The sequence below is a fragment of the Scatophagus argus genome, chromosome 4, assembly GCF_020382885.2.
Source record: "Scatophagus argus isolate fScaArg1 chromosome 4, fScaArg1.pri, whole genome shotgun sequence".
Lineage (NCBI taxonomy): Eukaryota > Metazoa > Chordata > Actinopteri > Scatophagidae > Scatophagus > Scatophagus argus.
The window spans coordinates 5793984-5813657 of NC_058496.1; the positions used below are offsets into that span (position 1 = coordinate 5793984).

At 42.4% G+C, this 19674-nt stretch overlaps 1 protein-coding gene across 1 annotated transcript in view; it reads right to left on the reverse strand.

Annotated features, from left to right (window-relative positions):
* adgrv1 (adhesion G protein-coupled receptor V1) overlaps positions 1 to 19674 on the reverse strand; it is a 105316-nt gene that overhangs the window by 15792 nt on the left and 69850 nt on the right. Inside the window, exons 89-91 of the mRNA XM_046387083.1 lie at positions 10914 to 11030; positions 6282 to 6460; positions 3251 to 3408 (exon numbers count right to left, since the gene is read on the reverse strand). Coding sequence (XP_046243039.1) covers positions 3251 to 3408; positions 6282 to 6460; positions 10914 to 11030 — 454 coding nt within the window. The remainder of the gene's footprint in view (positions 1 to 3250; positions 3409 to 6281; positions 6461 to 10913; positions 11031 to 19674) is intronic.

Here is a 19674-nt window from a genome sequence, read left to right on the forward strand (position 1 = left end):
GCAGAAACTCGAGACGGTACTGACATTACTGTCACAGGGAGGTCAGCAGCTGTAATAACAACAAGCTGCAATAAGCGTGTGTTGAGCACTCACAAACACCCCACATACATGTAATGTGTGTGCGTGTGTGTGTGAGCTACAAGTGAATATACAGACGGAACGAAAGCTAGGATTTTTTTTTTTTTAATATTGCTGAATTGCCGAGAATATTCTGGCAAGCAGCAAAATGTAGCCAAGTAGCAAAAGTAAAAGTCTGACATTATTCAGTATTAAAACGATGCATGAATGTTAAAGCAGCATTTCACTGTAGCTGGTCCAGTTTAGTCCGGTGGTTCCCACTGTCAGGGTCTTTCAAAGGGCCCACAAGATGAGGATAAATAAGATAAATTACACATGCTGCATGAAAACTCCATTGTGAAATTATGTCACTAATATCAGTTTGGTTTTTCAGGAAAAGAGAAAGCAGAAGCCTTTAATTTCAAAGGTTACTGTCTTTAAAATATATGAGCAGAATGAGGCTTGGCTTTCTTAATGTTTATATTGATCTGAATTAATAATTTAATCAGACTATGACCAGGAAGGATGAATTATTCCTGAAAAGAAGCACAAAACACTCAGCCGAACTCATCAAGTTGAATTCTTTGACCTGTGCAAAATGTAGCTGTACCTCATATGTTTGATAAAACTACAGGCTGCATAACAAATAGTAGATGGAGCCACCATGCCATAACCTATTGGCTCGTGGACTGTCATTGTAATGCCTTGAGTCTGGTGTTGTAGCCGCTGCCTTTTTGATTTTTTGGAGCCATGACCATATTTGGATTGATTGTGGAGTTGGTGATGATATGTATTGCCGTATACCCTGCTTAATCATCTGTTTTACCCACGGGAACAATTAGAAAACTGTTTACTGAAGTCATAAATCAAGTGAGAATTAGGCTCATTTTCTCATATGCTTACATACTTCTTTTTGAAACCAGTGGAGTCGCCCCCTGCTGGAAATGAGAAAGATAGCAGCTTCCACTTATTGTACTGTCTACGGGAAAAACCAGAAATGAGAAAACCAATTCAAAACAAATGATTCATCATGATAAACATCTACACAGGAGGTTTTTTTTAAGCATTCTCATGTCTCGCAAAAACTCCTTCAGGAGTTTCAGTGGGGCCTGTGATAAAGTCTTATGATGCGCTCTGAAGAGGTGCTATTGTAAATTTAATTTGTGTATGTTTTGTTTATGTTTGGCACAAGGGCAGATTTCAAGTTTTTGCTAAGCTACAGGAACACACACACTCACTGGTACATTTGTTTGATTTTACTGACGTCAGAAGGCCTGCTAAATCTCACATGGTCCTGTCAGTTTTACACATAGGCTTCTCATAATCACACAAACACACACACACACACACACACACACAGAGTAGCCCTTAGCTTATCTCATCAGCTTTTGCAGCAGAGAGGCATTTGAAAATGGCCAAGATCTGAATAATCATAGTCATCAGCTTCCCCACATGAATGCATGAATCTTAGCTGGATGGGAACATCAAGATAAGGCTCACACTGCTAGATTCATAACAGCGATTAAGGAGCCAGTCTGAACAAAAACAGCCATGGACCAATGAAACAACATGGTCATCTTTGACCTGTTTAAAGGTAACACGTATGAAAAACACGTCTGATAGACATATCAAGTAGAATCAGAGGATTTATTCTTACAATTGTTCTTTTGTCCGATCAGTGCATTCTGTAGGACTGAAACTGTTCAGGATTGTTGTCAGAGCGCCTGTGGCTTTCTAAACCAACTCTGACAAAGGCACAGGCGTATCCTGTGTTCAGAACAATAAAATATTGCAGGCCTTTCCCTAACATTTGTTTTATTCCCCTTTGTACTCTGGACATGTTAAGACAAAACCAAGATTGATATCCCATATTACTCAGCCACAAGATGTTTGTGTGCATGTATGTGGTGGTATTATGTCATCATGCACGCAGATAAAAAAGCAACACTGATCCACCGCTGCATGCAACAGGCCACTTTGATAAAAATCGCTGCTGTCTAATGTTGTGTTTCTGGATTCATTTGAATTCCCATTCACGAGCAACCTTTTCACAGTGCAGCTGTTCCACACAAAACTGGACACACACATATATTCACACCTCAAGGGAGCTGTGCCACACACACACACACACACACACTCAGTGAGGACTTTGAATAGTGTGTGCTGTGCCTACTTTTCTCTCGTTCGCTCTCTCTGAGGGTAAATAAGGAAACTGCTAAAATCCTGTTCACCATGTTGGCTGCTTCCACTCTGTTTTCTCATTCGACATACAGCACAGTACACCCTCGATCTCTCAAAATGTCCCCCACAGTAAAAAGGTACAAATCACACAGGCTGATCTTTAGCCTTGGTTTGTGAACGAGACATTATTGCTCTCCTGTTGAGAATGCACACCTATTAGTAACTCAGCAAAGCACTGTTTTTGTTTCCTACACAACTTCAGAGGTCACACACACACACACACACACACACACACACACACACACACACACACACACAGTGTGCATGTCAAACTGTGTGCCAGCCAAAGGACTGGCACTAATTCAGGCTTTGCTTTGTCATTGGAGGGCCTTGACCGAGCAAAACAAGCTAAAGCCTGCTGATTCTCACTGATGGCCACAGATTACAGCCATGATACTGAGGGCCTAATGTGTTTAGCTCGGATCTTCATGTGTGGCCAAAGTGAATGAGTGTGCTAAATAAGTACAACTTCATACCGACCTCAACTCCCTGATGGCTATTTCATAGCAAACAAGAGTCGTAACCCACAAATCTGAGGTTGAGTCCACACGCTTCTACACAACATTGAGTGCATGTATGTTTTGAATATGCAATTACATTGTATATGATAGAAAGCCAAACAATCACTGAATAAAGGTGCATCTGACAGCAGCATTTCAATCAGAAAAAACAGGTATTGCTATCCTGTATCATAAATCCTTTGGGTGCGCACACAGAGACAGAACTTGTAAGCTGAGCAATATGGGGGCTGAAACTTTCAGCCACAAATAGTGGTGGATGCAGACTGTGACATGAGGGCATCTTGGCGGCTGGTTTCTTGTTTTTATGGTTTGTATGTGTGCACAGTGAGAGCAATTTTATCTTGAGTTCTTATCTTTTAATGTGCATGCAATATTTTTGCCTCTTAAAGCAGAAACTCATTCTCAGATGCATTTGCAGGTTTGCTGGGTACCTGTGCTGTTGGTTCGACCGCGGTAAATGTCGTCGTAGGCCTTCCACTGCTGAGTCACCTGGTAGGCGTGGATGAATATGACCAACACTGCAACCAGGCAGATGAGAGGCACCAGCACAGCCGTGCACAGAGCTGCATAAACATTTGGGATGAAGCACCTAGAGGAGGTAGAGATGGGAATGTGAGTGGTTTTAGTTTCAGTGTACGTAGAAACAAGCAGAATGCATGTAAAATATAGAAGAAAGAGAAAAGAAAGAGAAGTCATTAAGCATTAAGTATAGAACAGGTCAAGCTCAACAGTAAGCTGTAGAAAATGGAAACATATTACATGCCTATTGGCATATTGATCTATATTTACTCAAGTTAAGACTTTGTTTCCTCAAGTTTCACAAACAGGAAACCCCTTAGCCTTCCTAAGACTCAGAGCATTCTTGCTCAACAGCAGCTTTTGTCTTCAGCAGCAAAACACGTATGTGCTTAAACCTTCTGAATAACCGTGTCACCCTGCAGCTACAGCAGGATAAAAGCAAAAGACGCTTAAAAGTGCTTTTCTATTTAAAGGATAAAAAGAGAGAACATTTCAAAGCACAAACAACACGATACGATTGTCTCCTGCTTTAAAAGGGAAATGAATACGAAGCAGTTATGTGATTCCATAGCAGTTATGTGCTGATTTTGCCTGACAGCTGAAGGAGAATCTTTTTGTAATTTTTAAAATTACGATCAAGTTGTTTCTCTGTCTAGAATATGTCAGGCAATTCTGCTTTTCAATTTTCCCACTGTCTGTCTCACTGGGAAACTTCAGGAGCTTCTATCCAACCAGACGCTTTGTTTTCTTCTATGTTAATGAAAACCGAGTGAATTATTTTTCTCTGGGAAAATCAACCTCCTCGTATAAACTACAAATGCCAAACAGCTATCAAAACTCTCATGTGTGTTTGTCTTTTCCATGAAACAAGCACAGCCTGTGGTTTGGTGGGAGCATAAAATATAGATAGGACCTCACCGCAGGCCTGACTGATCGCAGGGAAATATTCAGAGCTGTGCTAGCCATAACATGGCATGAGGTATGCCAAATAAGGCATTACATCACCCTGTGACAGCCAAACTAGGAGAGTTTAGACACCCTGGAATATGGATATTTGTACTGCTGTGGCCTTGAGAGGATGAGATCCTACTGTACTGGAAGTCTCACAAGAAAGGGAAATGAAGTGGAGGAACAAAACATTACCAAGGGGGCTGTTATGGCTTGGAATCAGAGAAATAAAGTGAGCAGTGCCTTTTATGGGGGGTTTTCACAGAGATGCTGCTGGGATTTTCTTTTCGTCTTTGTTAAGCAACACCTTATAAATAAATATAATAAATCTAGTCTGTCTCAGAAATCCAGTGTGTAAAATTTAGTGGCATCTAGTGGTGAGGGTGTAGATCGCAACTAACTGGACACCCCTCGTCTCACCCTCCCCTACTGTTGCTGCTGAAAATGCAAAAGGTCATCTCTAGAGACAGTGCTCAGTTTGTCTGTTCTGGGCTACCGTAGAAGCATGGCAAAAACATGAAATGAAAACATGATTCTTAGTTTAAGGGGATTGTACACAAAACAGATGTCTGAATATTATATTCCATTTCTGCCCGTAAACAGCACACACACTCGACCTTTAAAATGCGTCCGTGGTGGCCTGTGACTTATATAATGTAATCGTGGGACACGGAAGTTGTAAATTTACTTTTCCACGGATGAGCCGATAAAAAAAAAAAAAAGGCCTACATGCAACAGTGAGGTTTAAATATCCGCCTCTGCAGGAAATTACTTGAGCAACTTTATAACCTGGGTTATAAAGCAGCCAAACTAACCATGTTCAGGGTAACACAGTTCATCAAGTTAGACACAAATATAAATCACTAAATTCCATTTTGTTTTAACACTTAAATGCAAACTATGGTATTTAATGCACTAGTAAAAGCCGATAGGTGATGCATCTGTGGTGACATTTTTATGATCACTCCTGCACCAAAGTGATGACAGAACAAGTGACAATGACAAAAAGTTTAACTGTGCAGTCGTCTCGCCATACTTCTTTAGTTTCTTTAGTTGGTAGAAAAGTAGAAGAAAAAGGCTGAGCTTGACACCTGTTTGAATTCAGGCCGGGCGAAACTGAGACAAGCTTGAGCTGTGTGAAAACAAGACGACGACTTGTTTACGCTCATGAGGAGAGCGAGGGAGGAAATTCAAAGGCTGCCTCATTCCCTCAAGAGGAAGGTACGCTTCCAGGGAAACTGAATACTCCTCTGTATCTCTCATGTATGCGCTCACTGTGTGACACCCACCCGCCCACAGGAAACACGCACAGCAGCCACACCTAAGACCACTGGCTAAATTTAGATGTGATTTAGAGATTCAAACTTCATCAGTAGATGACTTCCCCCATTACGCACGCTTGATCGCACGCGAAAGGCGACCACTGAGGCGTGCAATCGGTGCAATGCAAAAAGTTTACTTTGGCAATTAGAACACACGCACATGGATTAGACAGACCTGACTAGAGACCACTGTGCAGATTTTGACAAAGTGACCTCATCTGTTTTGCTGTAGGATTCAGACGCTCTATACATAGATGGCAACTGGTTATTTTTAGCTCACTCATGAGCACACATGCGCTCACATGCACAGAAAACCACACAGTATATGAGTTATTTAAAGATCCTCTCTCCGTCTACACCCTGCTGTGCTCCACCTCTAAGGTAAAGACTCAAGTTTCTGTGTGGGAAGACGCGTTTAGGCACTCTGTTGATTGGGCGAGCTACCTCCTCACATGATGTTACTGGCTCAGGTGCTTTCTGTTTACTCTACTCTGGCCTGAAGTGGAATTCACCTAAGTCTGAAAAAGAAACTGAAGTCAGACAGGTCTAAAAAAACACTCCTGAGGCCTCTTATGAAAACAGATTACGATAGCGTTAGCCCTTTTCCACCTCACCTTCATTCTCTGGAGACCACTTGTGTTTGGATGTGTGTGTTTTGCTCTGTAACACTCACACATCTCCTTGCACCAGTCCGTACACACTGTGTATAGTCCATCCGAGGCCGCCGAGCAAGACGATGACCAGGACAATGATGACCAGAGCAGGAAGTCCCCAACCCAGCAGGAAATAGGGCAGGTATCGACGCTCGGTGTGCTCGTCATTCATCACCAGCACCTGCCAGAAGTTCACCGCCTGATGACACAGTTGGAGAAGACAGCTCAGGAATGTGAGCAGAAAAACAAATATGTGCCAACACCTCCATGGGCTGTTTCATTTGTCATAAGAAAAGATAAGATATAAGAAAATGTTTTGGACATTGATTATTAGAAAGATTTCTTTGTTTATGAGGACATTTCGTCTTCATCGTAAATGAAGTACTAAAACACACACACATACAACACTTTTATCACACCCACAATAGCTATGTTTGCTTTGTAATCTAGCAGGCTTCGATAGTCTCATCCATCTGATACTCTAAGCCCTCCTTTGTTACATAAGCAGCCTATCTGAACACCTGTTGGTTGCAACACAGGCACAATGTCTTATCCCTGTGTGAAGCCCTCAGCAGACAATCACACATCTTTCAGACAGTTTAAATTACTGTGCTGGTGAAGAGCAAATGCAAAAGCTTAATTTTATGGCAAACTGAAAGGCAAAAAGTAGCTCTCTCTTTTCCAATCTAACTTGCAATTACAAATTTACTCCATCAAGCCTTGTTAAGAGCTAGCAAAGTTTAACTTTAACTATTTAAAAAGGAATAATTTAGGTATTACCTGCAAAGCAATCAAAGCTCCTTCTTTTGTACAGAGTAATAAACATTATGCAACAGTTTAACAGCCATTACAGCAGCTGATGATGGTTGAGACTGTCCATCTGTTTGCGAACACTTCAGCAGGACATTTGCACAGAGGGCAGTGTGATGCAACCAATGACGGGAGTTTAAGGGATGCTGACCTCTCCCTCAGATAACCTCGGTCTTCTCCATAACCATAACCATATTGTATAACCACTGACACAACAAAGGCTGCCACACTGACACTCAGCACAAGAAAAATCTCACACAAACGTACGTATGGAGAGTGCAAAACTACACTCCAGTTGTGCAATGGACAGTCAACAGCGTGATGTCGACCAGCTGCCTCTCCAAGGCTGTGAACAGTAAAGGGATTATGGGTAACTTTGAGCTGAGCTGTTGTGTCTGTGGTGGCTGCATCCCTCACTGACTGTTGATTTTGCAGCCAGGCTAAATGGCTGGAATACAGATCGATAATCTTGCTGGAAGATATTTTCTTACATCAAGTGGTATCTACCCATGGAAATAGTTCCGTTTATCGAGGTACTGAGGTATGTGAGATTTCTGTTGCCAAAATGGGAGAAAATATAGTTGATTAACAGGTCTCAAAAATTCAACAGCAATGCCTTTCCAATAAGAAAAGAGTCCTGGTTAGTGTGAATAATCCACAGGTCTTGAATAGCTTTCACTGGAACTAAAGTGTATAGTAGAAATGATTCAGATTACATTTGCAGAAATCTCAGAGACAAAGTCCCAAAAGCTGACCACAGGGCTGATTGAATGACTGATCAGCCTGATGACCGTTGGTGGCCACTTATCCAGCCACTGTCACAATCATTCAATCATATAGTTGTATCTATGTCTTATAAACAGCATAGAAAGACTGTACACTGTAGGCCAGTGCGAAGGCTTCAGCAGGTATTTCCTGGCTGAAAGTTTCTCATTAAACCGAGGCTGCCTTGCAGTCAAGGCAAAAACTAGCTTGAATAGTGATTCAATTATTGGTTGTTTCCTGGCACCACGTCAATGCATACTACCCTGACCAACACATACACACACACACACACTGCAGTTATTGATTTGAAGTCTTCTCCATGTCTGAAACGGGTTGATGGCGCCCACACATATCAGCTACTTAGCTGAAAGCCACTCAACATGAGCAGTGAGACATCACCAGGGTCGATATTGAGACACCGGTGAGGACAGAAGGGTTTTAATGTCACACATCAATGAAAGCCAGAGTGGCAGCATTATTTTCATTGTCAGCTACTATTGTTGCTGACAATAAAGAAGAGGAGAGTTTTTTGGCAGGCGTGTTAAAGAACAAGGACGACTCCAGAAAAAGTTCATCTCTGTGAGAGATCGAGCGAATGAAAAACAGAAAACCAAGTTTTGGGGTTTTTTTTTGTTCCAAGCTACTTTTTTCCTCCTACTCGAACTCCTTTTGGGGTGAATCATAGTTTATGTTTCCTCCACTACATCATATCAGCTGTACCACCATGCTAACCAAAACCATATGTGCCCAAATCCACTTTTTACGTCAAAACCCATGTCACATCACTGCCAATTCTCATCATCCGAATTCTAACACTTCTTAAACCACACTAAAGCCTTTGGCCTGAGTCTTTATCCCTTAAGAAATCTTCAGAGGTCATCTGGTAAACATTCAGAAATAAAAAAAAGTCAAAAAACTGCATGCAGTCAGCACATACAGCTCTACTGGATCCCAGTATCAGCCTAAACTGGTCACTCTCAATTAGCTTTTTCAAAGGGATAATCTCATAATACTCCACAAAAAATAACGTATGTGCCAGGACAGATTATATGCACAGCATAAACAATGATTATGTCCGCTTACAAACGTCACACGTTGTAAAAGATTCAGGAGTGATGGAAACAAAGCGGGTTACACAAGAGGGGGACAACGAGAGGAAAAAGAGGGGACATGAGAAAGTTCATTTGGGGACAGGGACTTGTCGGAATACTGTTCTGCTTCCCATGTTTGTTTGGTAGACCTCATTTTAACCCAGACTAAACGACTTGTACACATTCTTGTTATCTGATTCATAGTTTACACAGAACAACAGTCGTAAGAGGTTTTGACGTAAATGGATCATGTTTCCCACCTTAAAACGCACAATATTAACTGAGCCAGAGCTTTCATTGCAGTTTTCATAACACAGTTAGCCACCACCCAGTGATTTTAAGTTGGTCTGCAGTCCTTTCTAAAATAAATATGCATGGCCCCAACAGAAAAAATAAAGAAAACAATAAAATATAAAAAATATTCTGTCTGAAGGACTCATTTCAATTCACTAGATGATCTTGTTTCACAACAGCATTGGATTTCAAAGTGGAGTTTGGGGTCTGTGAGGGGGTTCCAGGGTTTCCTCAGAAAATGGAGAACAATTTATTTTTATTTTCGACGTCACAAACATGACAGAAAACAGAGAACAGAAAAAAGAAAGAGAAAAGAGAAAGAAAAGAGAAAAGCAACAAATTCACATTCAGAGCTGACTGAGTGATGTCCAAATGCTGTGTGAATGGAGATGAATGGGTAACCATTTACATGCCAACCAACTTGAGTGTGCTTTTTAACATGGGCGTCAATGTTTACATCACTGCTGATCGGAGCTGGAGCAGTTTACGTCTGTGACCACTTCATCTGACCCAGCAGTGAATGCTGATTGTTCCCTTTTCCATTGAAGGCAGACAGAAAGACGATGTTAGCGATTGTTAGTGGCTGTTCATTAAGTGCCATTGGAATAAAAGGAGCAAAATCAGATGAAAGACCTTGGAACAAATATATGTGTCTGTGGTCTAATTGTCACTTTAGGGATCCTTGATTTGAAAAGACCCACTGCACTACAGGGCAAGATTTGGAGGATGGGGATCAGCTGAGGTATTTGAGGTATATATGAGGACATTCCTGAGCTGTATCAGCAGGTCACAAGTCGTCTATAGTCTCGCTGAAGGATTAAAACTGGCTTAGGTGAGATTCACACTGGCAGCTAAAATATGTGGTGTAGATCTGTTGTATTTTTTTTTCATAATTTTATAAAAGTTAAAAGATACAGATAAAGTAACTATAGTAACTATGGCATTTTGATCTTTAAGCTGTAATGAAAAGATCAGTGGTGTAGTTCTGATGTCAGTCAAGCTCTGCCAGTATAAATCAAGCCTTAATATCGCCTTCATGTGCACGTACTAAGCTGCAAATTGGAACTTTGCCTGCCAGGCTTTGTTCTCTGTCAAACAAAAAAAAAAAAGTCGAGGGCAGATGGTCAAGACAGAGGGAGTTAGGGGAGTTGCTGGGGTGAAGTATTACTAAGTGGTACCAGTCTAGGGTCAAGGATCATGTCAGGCAGCATTCTGGTACTTTCATCTCACCCTCTAATCAAAACCTGCCTAAGTCCTCATGGCAGAGGCAAGAATTTTCACCAGCTGTTAAGTGAAAAACACATGCTTCCCGTACGGGACCAAAGAATGAACGGGAACAACAAGTCATGAGGAAAATGAACAGGAGAAGGAGTAACAATAAGACATAATCATATTTGATGTCATAAAAAAATCATGTCCAGATTAACTGCAAGAAACTACTAAATCCTAGTTAAGTGTAAAGTACATTACAGTACATTAGGACATTTCATCTGCTGTACAGTATAGCTGTGTTGCTCCTGTGTTACAGCTCAATACTAGCCCCCCCCCCCAATAGAAGGCCTCATGAATACACATCATTGTTGAGGCCTTGCAGACCAGACACAGAAAAAGAGGCAAAATCATAAATGTAATAATAATAATAATGCCATAGGGAGCCAAAGTTTTCTAGTCGACTGCTTAAGCTGCTGTTACCTGTATGAGCATCCAAAAGAACTGACTGAGGTGGAAATAGTGAGAGAAGAGCGCCAGAGCAGCACAGCTGTCCTCTGAAAACATTCGGCCACGGAAAGCTGACACCAGGAAGCAGATCTGTAGAGAGAGATAGAGAGAGAGAGAGAGGGAGAGAGAGAGAGAGAGAGAGAGAGAGAGAGAGACATTTAGGATTTGTTACCACTGTGCGCAAATGAGCTGCCCAGTAAGCACGTTTTAATGACAAATACTGTGTGTACACAAAAACACATACGCTGACATTTTGTACAGCTTCCTGGCTCTGTCGTAAGTTCAATACAGTCCAAGTCTATACATATTTAAAGGAGGCAGCAGGATTCAGATACCCCACCCCCGACCCCCCACCTCCGCAGAGAGGCATCCTATCCTGCAGACCTGTTACATCACCATGCAGCAGCAAGCTATGCAGGCGGGAGCAAAAATAAAAACATCACCAACATAAACAATGCTGACAAATATGCTGCTTTCGCATCGTCCTACACACGCAAAGATTTGTACAAATGTGTGGGTGTAACACTTGTCTAAAGAACGGAATAAAGGGCATTGCAGAATCGCTGCAGAGAACAGCATGTGGTAAGTGTGTGTGTGTGTGTGTGTGTGTGTGTGTGAGAGAGAGAGAGAAGATGAGCGAGAGAGATAGCAGGAGGGGAACGGAGAAGAGGCGGGAATGCATCAGGGCCAAAATTCAATTTGTAACCTTGGAGGCAGGATTGTGTGGAAAACTCATGAGGGCAGCAGAAAATACTGCTGTTCTGCTATCCATAGAGCTTCATTAACCTTTGGCACTGACAGAGTGCGGTGCCAAGGCAGCCGGGCAATTGTTACATAACCTGCAGCCCGCCATCCAGCTGGCCCACTGCCAGTGCCACAGAACAGGAAACGGGCGAATGAAGGAGCGAAGGAACCAAGCTGGTGTGGGGCGAACAATGACTTGGTGTCAGATGTTACTTACATTATATTCATCTCACTCGGTGGTCAAACAGCAGCAGACACAGCCGCAGCTAAAAACAGGAAGGTTTCTGCTTTGTGCCGCCTTTATTTTGTTTTGATTCTGAAACAGCATCTTAACATAGCATGACAGCTTTTAGTCTCTTTTGCCCGACACATAGAGTGATTACACTATATAGACAAAAGTATCGGGACACCTGACTATTACACTGCATTCTAAATACCCAGATATTAATATGGAGTTGGTCTCTCCTTTGCAGCTACAACAGCTCCCACTCTTCACAAGATTTTTGAAGTGTTTTTATGGGAATTTCTGTCCATTCATGTAGTACAGCATTTGTGAGTTCAGACACTGATGTTGGTCCTAAAAGTCTGGCTCACAATCTCCGTTCCAGTTCATCTCAAAGGTGTTGGATGGGGTCAAGGTCAGGGCTCCTTGCAGACCAGTCAAGTTCTTCCACACCAAACTCATCCAACCATGTCTTTATGGAGCTTTGCTTTGTGCACTGGAGCACAGTCATGCTGGAATAGAAAAGGGGCCCTGTTGGAATACTTTTGTTTACAAAGTGTATCTCTGTTATTTAATTTGACTTAACAAAGCCAAGCAAATTGTTCTGAAGACAGACCAGATGACAGACAGATGAGCTCTTTATATATACATAACAAGCTAATGTGTACTGTTGGTGCCACCCTGCAGTTTTGGCTAATTTGCTTGGCAAGACAGTCTCTATGGTAACCAGGTAAATAGGCCTGGTGAGACGTGACACACAGCTTATATTTGTTTGCCTTGTTTTGTGTTGCGGTTACTCTGGATAAAGACAGATATTAAGTGAGATGACACTGTTAATTTTGCATGTCTGAGTGGGATGATGTCAATGTAACCTGTCCTCAAACGTCTTTTTTAGACGTTTTCTTCCGAAGTGTAATTTCTGTCTGTTTCTCTCCCTCTTTGAAGTTTTCTTTTCCTTTTTCCTCTGTCCTATTTGAAAAACCATCAGGAAAACCCTAAATAACCATTCCTGGATTTTCCAGCTTTAACTAACCCTGTCTTCATCTTCTTGTTGACTAAGGGGAAAAGTCAGGGACTGAGAATTATGAGTCAGTTTCCCGTCCATGCTTCGTGCCCTGCAGGCTGTGAGTGGGAGGAACGGCACAGGAAAGAAACTCGTGCCCGGACAGCCTGGATTTGTGACTGTTCAGGTAGCTTATGGGAACAAAGCTTATGTGGCGGGGTTGTGTGTTTTTGGCAGAGAGTTATTATCATTTGGCCAAAGGCACAGTATGTGAGATCATCTGTCCTCTCCAGAGCCAAATAAAGGGGAAACCACCAGGCGAGAAATGCTAAATAAACTGCAGAATGTCAGACATATAATCATAAGCAAACAAGCAGTGCATACACACATGTTTGTTTAACACAAAAGGCTGTAATTCTGTGACATCAAACGCAGTGGAGTGACAGCACACTTTAGGTATTTTTCTAGCTGTGTCCACCAAGCACACACACAGCATTGAAGTGGGATGAATTATCAGCGAGTGTGTTAGGGGCTAGTAACAGGAACTGTCATTTTGACTCAGTTTATCCCCTTTTATGATTATTTAGGTTGATTTAAATTAGATTTAGTCTTAGTGGCGCAGCTGTGGACACTCGCACTGCACCCACACAAACTTACTACAGCCTTTCGTGACAAATCCTAACAGCCTCAGGGATAACTATTGAACCACTGAAACTACTGGCCTGTGCTGAAATGATGACATAAGAGGTAGAGAGAAACAGCCTAGTAGGGAAAATGGGACAAAGGGCTTAAAAGTGTGTGTGTGTGTGTGTGTGTGCAGTGGTGTGAATGGACTCACAGGTGGTCTAACGTGTGTTTTTGTGTTCATGTCTCACATGAAGGTGGACTAGGAACTACCAAGTTCAAACCTGACAGAAAGAATGACAGGAACCAAGTAAGCAGGTATGGTGAACCAGTCTGGGTGAGTAAACAGGTGAGGAGGGCTGGGGGAGGGGGGGTTATAAACTCCACAGAGATGCAGTTGAAGCAGTGTGGCAGTTGCTTATGAGGAATCAACTTCAGTGGCAAATAAGGCCCTAAACCAGATTTTGGGGGAGGAAACAATCCCAATTTTCCTGAAATCTGAGCCTGTAATCAACTGGAACCTGTCAGCGCTGCTTCATGATCAATTAATCTGTCAGATATTTTCATGTCAGGTCTACTGATCATTTACTTAATAAAATGTCAAACAATTGCAAAAAAAAAAATGTTCATTGCAGTTTCCCAGAGTCCAAAGTGACCCAAAATTGCTTCTTTTGTCCAATAAGCAGTCAAAAAAAAACAAACACAGCAAATCCTCGCAATTAAAAAGTTGAAACCCACAAATGTTTGACATTCTTGCAAGAATAATGACTTAAACAATAACCAAAATGGTTGGAAATTAATTTTCTTTCAAGTAACTAATCAATTCATTCACTTGCAGCTCTTCTGTTGCCCACACAAAGTGGATCTTGTTTCTGAAACTAGTGTGAGAAATAGGGTGTGGCTGAGATAAGGGAGTTATCCACCCTGCCTAGAGCTAATTACACTCGGGACAAATATTATCTAACTGTTAAATGTCACAAGGCACACAGCACTAACTTTAGAGTTAAACAAAAGATGAAGAAGCTGGATGAGGGCAAACTGGAGTCAATCAGGTTTGATGACACACCAGACTGGTCCTTCAGGCAACTGTCAACATAATATCAGCACTGACATGCAAACTGCATGAACTAATTAACTGTGACAATTACGCAATGGCCTCTTACCACATCACTTGTGGAGATGGAGATACATCCATGGGCAAATCAAACTCCGGTATATGAATTTATCTTTAGAGCCTCATAACAACACATTGAAGAAACTCAGCAAGAAGCTATGCTACAGGCCTGGGGATGATATGGATGTGGCCTTGGTGGAGGACTATGAGGTGAGATTAGCTAAGTAGGTATGGAGGCCAGCGGTTACATCCGTGGCCGGTGTTCAGTTCACTGTAACAAGAGCACATGTACATGTCAGCACTGTAGTAATGATGACCTATCACTGGGGTGGGTCAGCGGGGCAGGGAGGTGACAGGTGCGGATGTGGAGTTTATCAAAGTCCCATCCACTGCTCTGTCCTTTGTCCCCGGGCCTCCACCTCTTTTGTGTAAGACAGCAAGAGTCGCTCTGTCTAGACCCTCAGGCTACAGACTTATTACAAGCAGAGACTGGGAGGTGCTGCGAGACTCTAAATACAAGTCATGTCAATTCAGTGTGTGTTTTGTGTGTGTGTGTGTGTATATGCGTGTGTGTTGTGGTAAAACAGAACCCACCGAAACTCTCACACAAAATTTCTGAATGCTGCTAATTTATTACCTCATTGTACAAGAATTGCATCTCAAGAGGTCACACATCTGTGATTTTACCCACAATGCCGAGGACATTATCAGAATAAGACAGAGAGTAAGAGAGGGAGTAGGACATATAACAGAAAAGGAGATATTACTGTAGAAGACAGAGGCCCTGAAAGGCTAATAAGAAAAAATATAAAAAGTAGAAAACAAAGTGGCTCGTCTTCTGTAGACTTTTCTGTGGCCTTATCAGCAGGCCTAGGACCTTAAGCCTAAATTTACAGTCCATCTCCTACGCTAAGTACCTGGATACTTAACTCATCTACCTCTGTCAGAGCCACGATTACACACCTGGACTAAATCTACCGCTCACCTTTTGCACTCTGAAAAAAATGTATATTCTATTACTGTTTTACTATTATTTATTTTCACACAAGTGCCCTTTAGTGTATTTTATTCTATTTTTATACCCAGTATTTCGTGTCATTGTGTGTTTTACTGTATTCAAGTATACCGAACTGCTATGACAACCTAATCTCCCCCCGAGGATGAATAAAGTCATCTATCTATCTATCAATCTATCTATCTGTCTGTCTGTCCAATCAGAAAGCTCGCCTTTGATTTGTGGCCCTGAAGGACCCAGGAGATTGTCACTTCACTGTTGTTGTTGTTTTTGCTCCAGATCTTGTGCAGCCTGGAGAGTGATTTTACTTATCTTAAGACAAGATTTAACCTCACTTGGATATGCCAAGCAGGGCTTAAAGAAACAAAATGCTTGTTTCCTAACCTGAAGTCAGCCGTGGAAAATATAAAGAAGCTGAAAGCAAACTGGTATTGACGCTGAATTGCCTCATCAAGATGAAACCTCCAGAGGACAGAAGGGGACAAGAAGCTTGAGTGAAACAATCTGGTTACGTAGAATAGCTACATACATACTGTTTACTTGAAAGGCCTAAGAAAGGAGATGAGAACAATGCAGCTAGAAACAAACAGCACACTGGAAACATGATGTTTTGTTGCAGCTACTTTGTGCTGCTTCTGGTTGCAGCTCTCATCCTGCAGCTGATCGATAGCCCTGTGTGCTGACGCTATCGTAGCTAAGTGTACCAGTGTGACTAAAAATAGCATCTGCGTGATGCATTACATCACTGAGGGAATGGGGCCTTAGCTGTCTCCCTCCCAGACCATCCATCTAGACCCGTGTCCGAAACACTTAACCTCCCCTCCTCCTGCCTCCCTTGTCCCGTCTGTTTCCCTCTACTTGCAGCTCCATCTCCATCCTCTGCTCCACTTCATCTCACCCCCCAACCCCCACCCTGTCTTCCTCCTCCTCCTCCTCCTCTTTCTCCCTTCTCCTTCACCTCCCCCTTCTCTCTAACAGCTACCGGTCTGATCTAGCTGGTTCCAGCCTCAGCCTGCACCCTGGGTGTTTCCTCTTATGCCTTTGTTCTGAGAGAGGTGAAGTGAAAGAAAGGGTGAAAGAGAAATACGACACTATCACTCCACCCTTGCTCCCTTCATCATTTCCTCACCGAAGCAATGCCTTCCTGTAAAGCAACTTCAGGCCTCATCACCACCGCACGCACCACCTCTTCTCATTTGCAGCTGACCAATTCACACAATCCCAGAAATTTTAGCAAGGGTAGCATAAATATGGCAAATCGCATACATCAATCTATAACAACTATGAGCAAGGATCACCAGTCTTCTCACGTGCAGCCTCTCAGGTGGTGTGTGTGTTGTTTATGTGCTGAAGCGCACGGGACAGCCAGTTGCAAGAAGTGGGTCACATGAGCTATGGCTGATAGCGGGGTTAGTAGGCCAGTGTGTGGGGAAGGAGGACAGATTTAACATTTGCTGACGGGACATGTGAGGCCGTTAAAATTAAAACCAATTAAGACAAAAAACAGACGAGCTCAGTGTATATTGAGCTTAGATGGAAAGTGATTGAAACACTGGAGTCTCTCACTATAACAAAGCAACTGCTAATATATTTTTGACACTTTGAGGTTCACTGGATACTTCGCCACCATACTGTGCATGCGTGTTAACGATGAGCTATTTCAAGTGTTTTTTTTTTTTTGAATAGCATGTCCAGTTGTTTAAGGTCAGGGTGTAGAAGTAAAGTTCACAGGTGTTTTGGGTTGAACCTCAGGATGAGGCTTACTTGCTGAGCCAGCTGTTGGCAAATAAACACCCACTCCCCTTTAGTGTGTTTCACATTCAAACAACCACAACACTGCATCTCTGTTTGCTTACGTGAGTGTCTATGTGCTTCTGTGAAGCAGGGACCAAAGATATGAAAAGTTTTTACCACAGATTTTGGGAACGACTGATATTTTCCCAGAATAAACTCTAAGCCGAAAGCCTGCAGGTTTCCAAGTTTCAGTGTGATCAGAGTGATACAGCAATAAGGGACTGTCAACACTTTGCAGAGTATGAGGCAGCTAAAACAAGCTCAGACACCGAACACATTAACAGTGTCATTAGTGTCATTAGTCCTTTTTAAACAGAGATCCTGTAATTCTGCCACAAAGTAGACCCGTCATTTGCTTTTTTACAATGAACCACATTATGCCTGCCTGATGCTGCCCCAGTGTGTGATTTTAGACAGCATGCCAATGTTCCAGAAGCAGCAGAGGCGCTGACTTAAAGGCGGGACAACAATGACCCCCTTTTCCATGTTCTTTCATTTTATACAGAGAGGAGAGGTGGAAGTAACGCAAGTAATAAAACATTTTGTAAAATACATCTGTACTGCATACATTGCTGTTGTATTACAAGCAGTTACAATTGTGGCTGTAATCTGAAGATTAAATGAAGACTAACTCTAAAAATAATATGGCCCATTATGATCAGTTTAGTAGCATTTAGTAAGAGCACATGCAAATAAAACTAGTCAAACAATGACATTTTTGCTGCTGCAGCTTCTCGTATCAGCGCTCATGCTAACCCCACACACAGCAGATCTCAGCAGTACCACCCACATTTACTTCAGTCACAGAGTCTCTGCTGCTGGAAACCTGCAGCTGCTTTCAATCACAACGGGGCTGCTTTTGAGAAGCCTCTTGAATTTCCTTCCTCAACATCTGGCGTGGAGAGCAGACAGTTAACACGCACATGGAGTCATGTGCATACACAAACACACACCAGTAAAAGCACAGCTGCTCAAGGTCAGCTCCCTAAACACACACACTCAGAGGGTCTACTTTGCCCTACCACAAACCTATGTGTGTGTGCATATGTGCTTCAGTGCATGCACACCGTGGGTGTGCACCAAGCCACAAATAGACTTCTACTGCCATGGTCTGACCATTGAACATGCATGCTTTATGCTTCTATGCTTTAGGTTTCATGGGCTCCAAGGCCCTTCTCAGCGAGAAGCACAAACAATGAAGGACTTTAGTTCAATCAATAGCACAGGCCATCTCTCCATTTTCATATGCAATCATTTCAGAATCTGAGGCAAAGAGAGAAAAGAGGAGCAATGGTCTAATGGTCTTTCTTGCATGTGCACAAGTGTGCTGATGTGATTCTGAAAGTGCCATGTGAGTTAAATGACATGTAAGTTGTGTTCATGAGAAAGTACAAATATATCTTTTATGGTGACCTGTTGCGTCACATACAGATGCAACACTACAACAGATCGGTAGTACTTTCATGCTTCAACAAATCAGCAGAACGATGAGGGCAAGTCTGATCACACTGATCAGAAAGCCCACAGAAACCAGAAACACAGACCCACTGAAGCAGGCTCATTCGATGCTGTCCAGCAGGCCATCGATCCAGGAGAGATCCCTTCTACTCAAACTGGCTCATCTGCAGCAGCTCTCAGCGTCAGTCAATGGGTGGCTGTACGGCCAATCAATTTGTGTGGAGTCTGATCGAGTTAAATACTGTATGCTCCATTCATGCTGCTCCTTCACACAAACCTGCTATACACTGTGCTTTGGACCCTCACTGTGTGATTTAGACTTAATTAGTGGCACAGCTGTACTATCATGCACTGCCTAATGTCTCAGTTGACCTTCTTCAACTGATCAACCTAGACTAACTTAGTGCAATGAAAGACTTTGCCTTGATTCTACAGTTCTAATTTAACTGCAAAGACTTTTATAATTTTGTATCAAGCTACACAGATTAATCTGCACCAGAGAGCTTCTTGATTGTATGGTCAGATTGGGCGCACCAAGGATGAAAGATGTTTACATCCTAAACATCTTCACAGTTGGATTCATTCAAGGAATAACAGAAGGAGGATTTGACTCAAATTGTTTCTGTCTGGACATCAGAGCAGCAATTTCTTAGTGTGCTTCAAAAAGGCTCACATCATAAAAAGAAGCGCTCAGGGGAGCCATTGATCAGACACTTCATTCACATTTGGTGTTGAACTTGGCTCTGGCTGGTGGAGCTA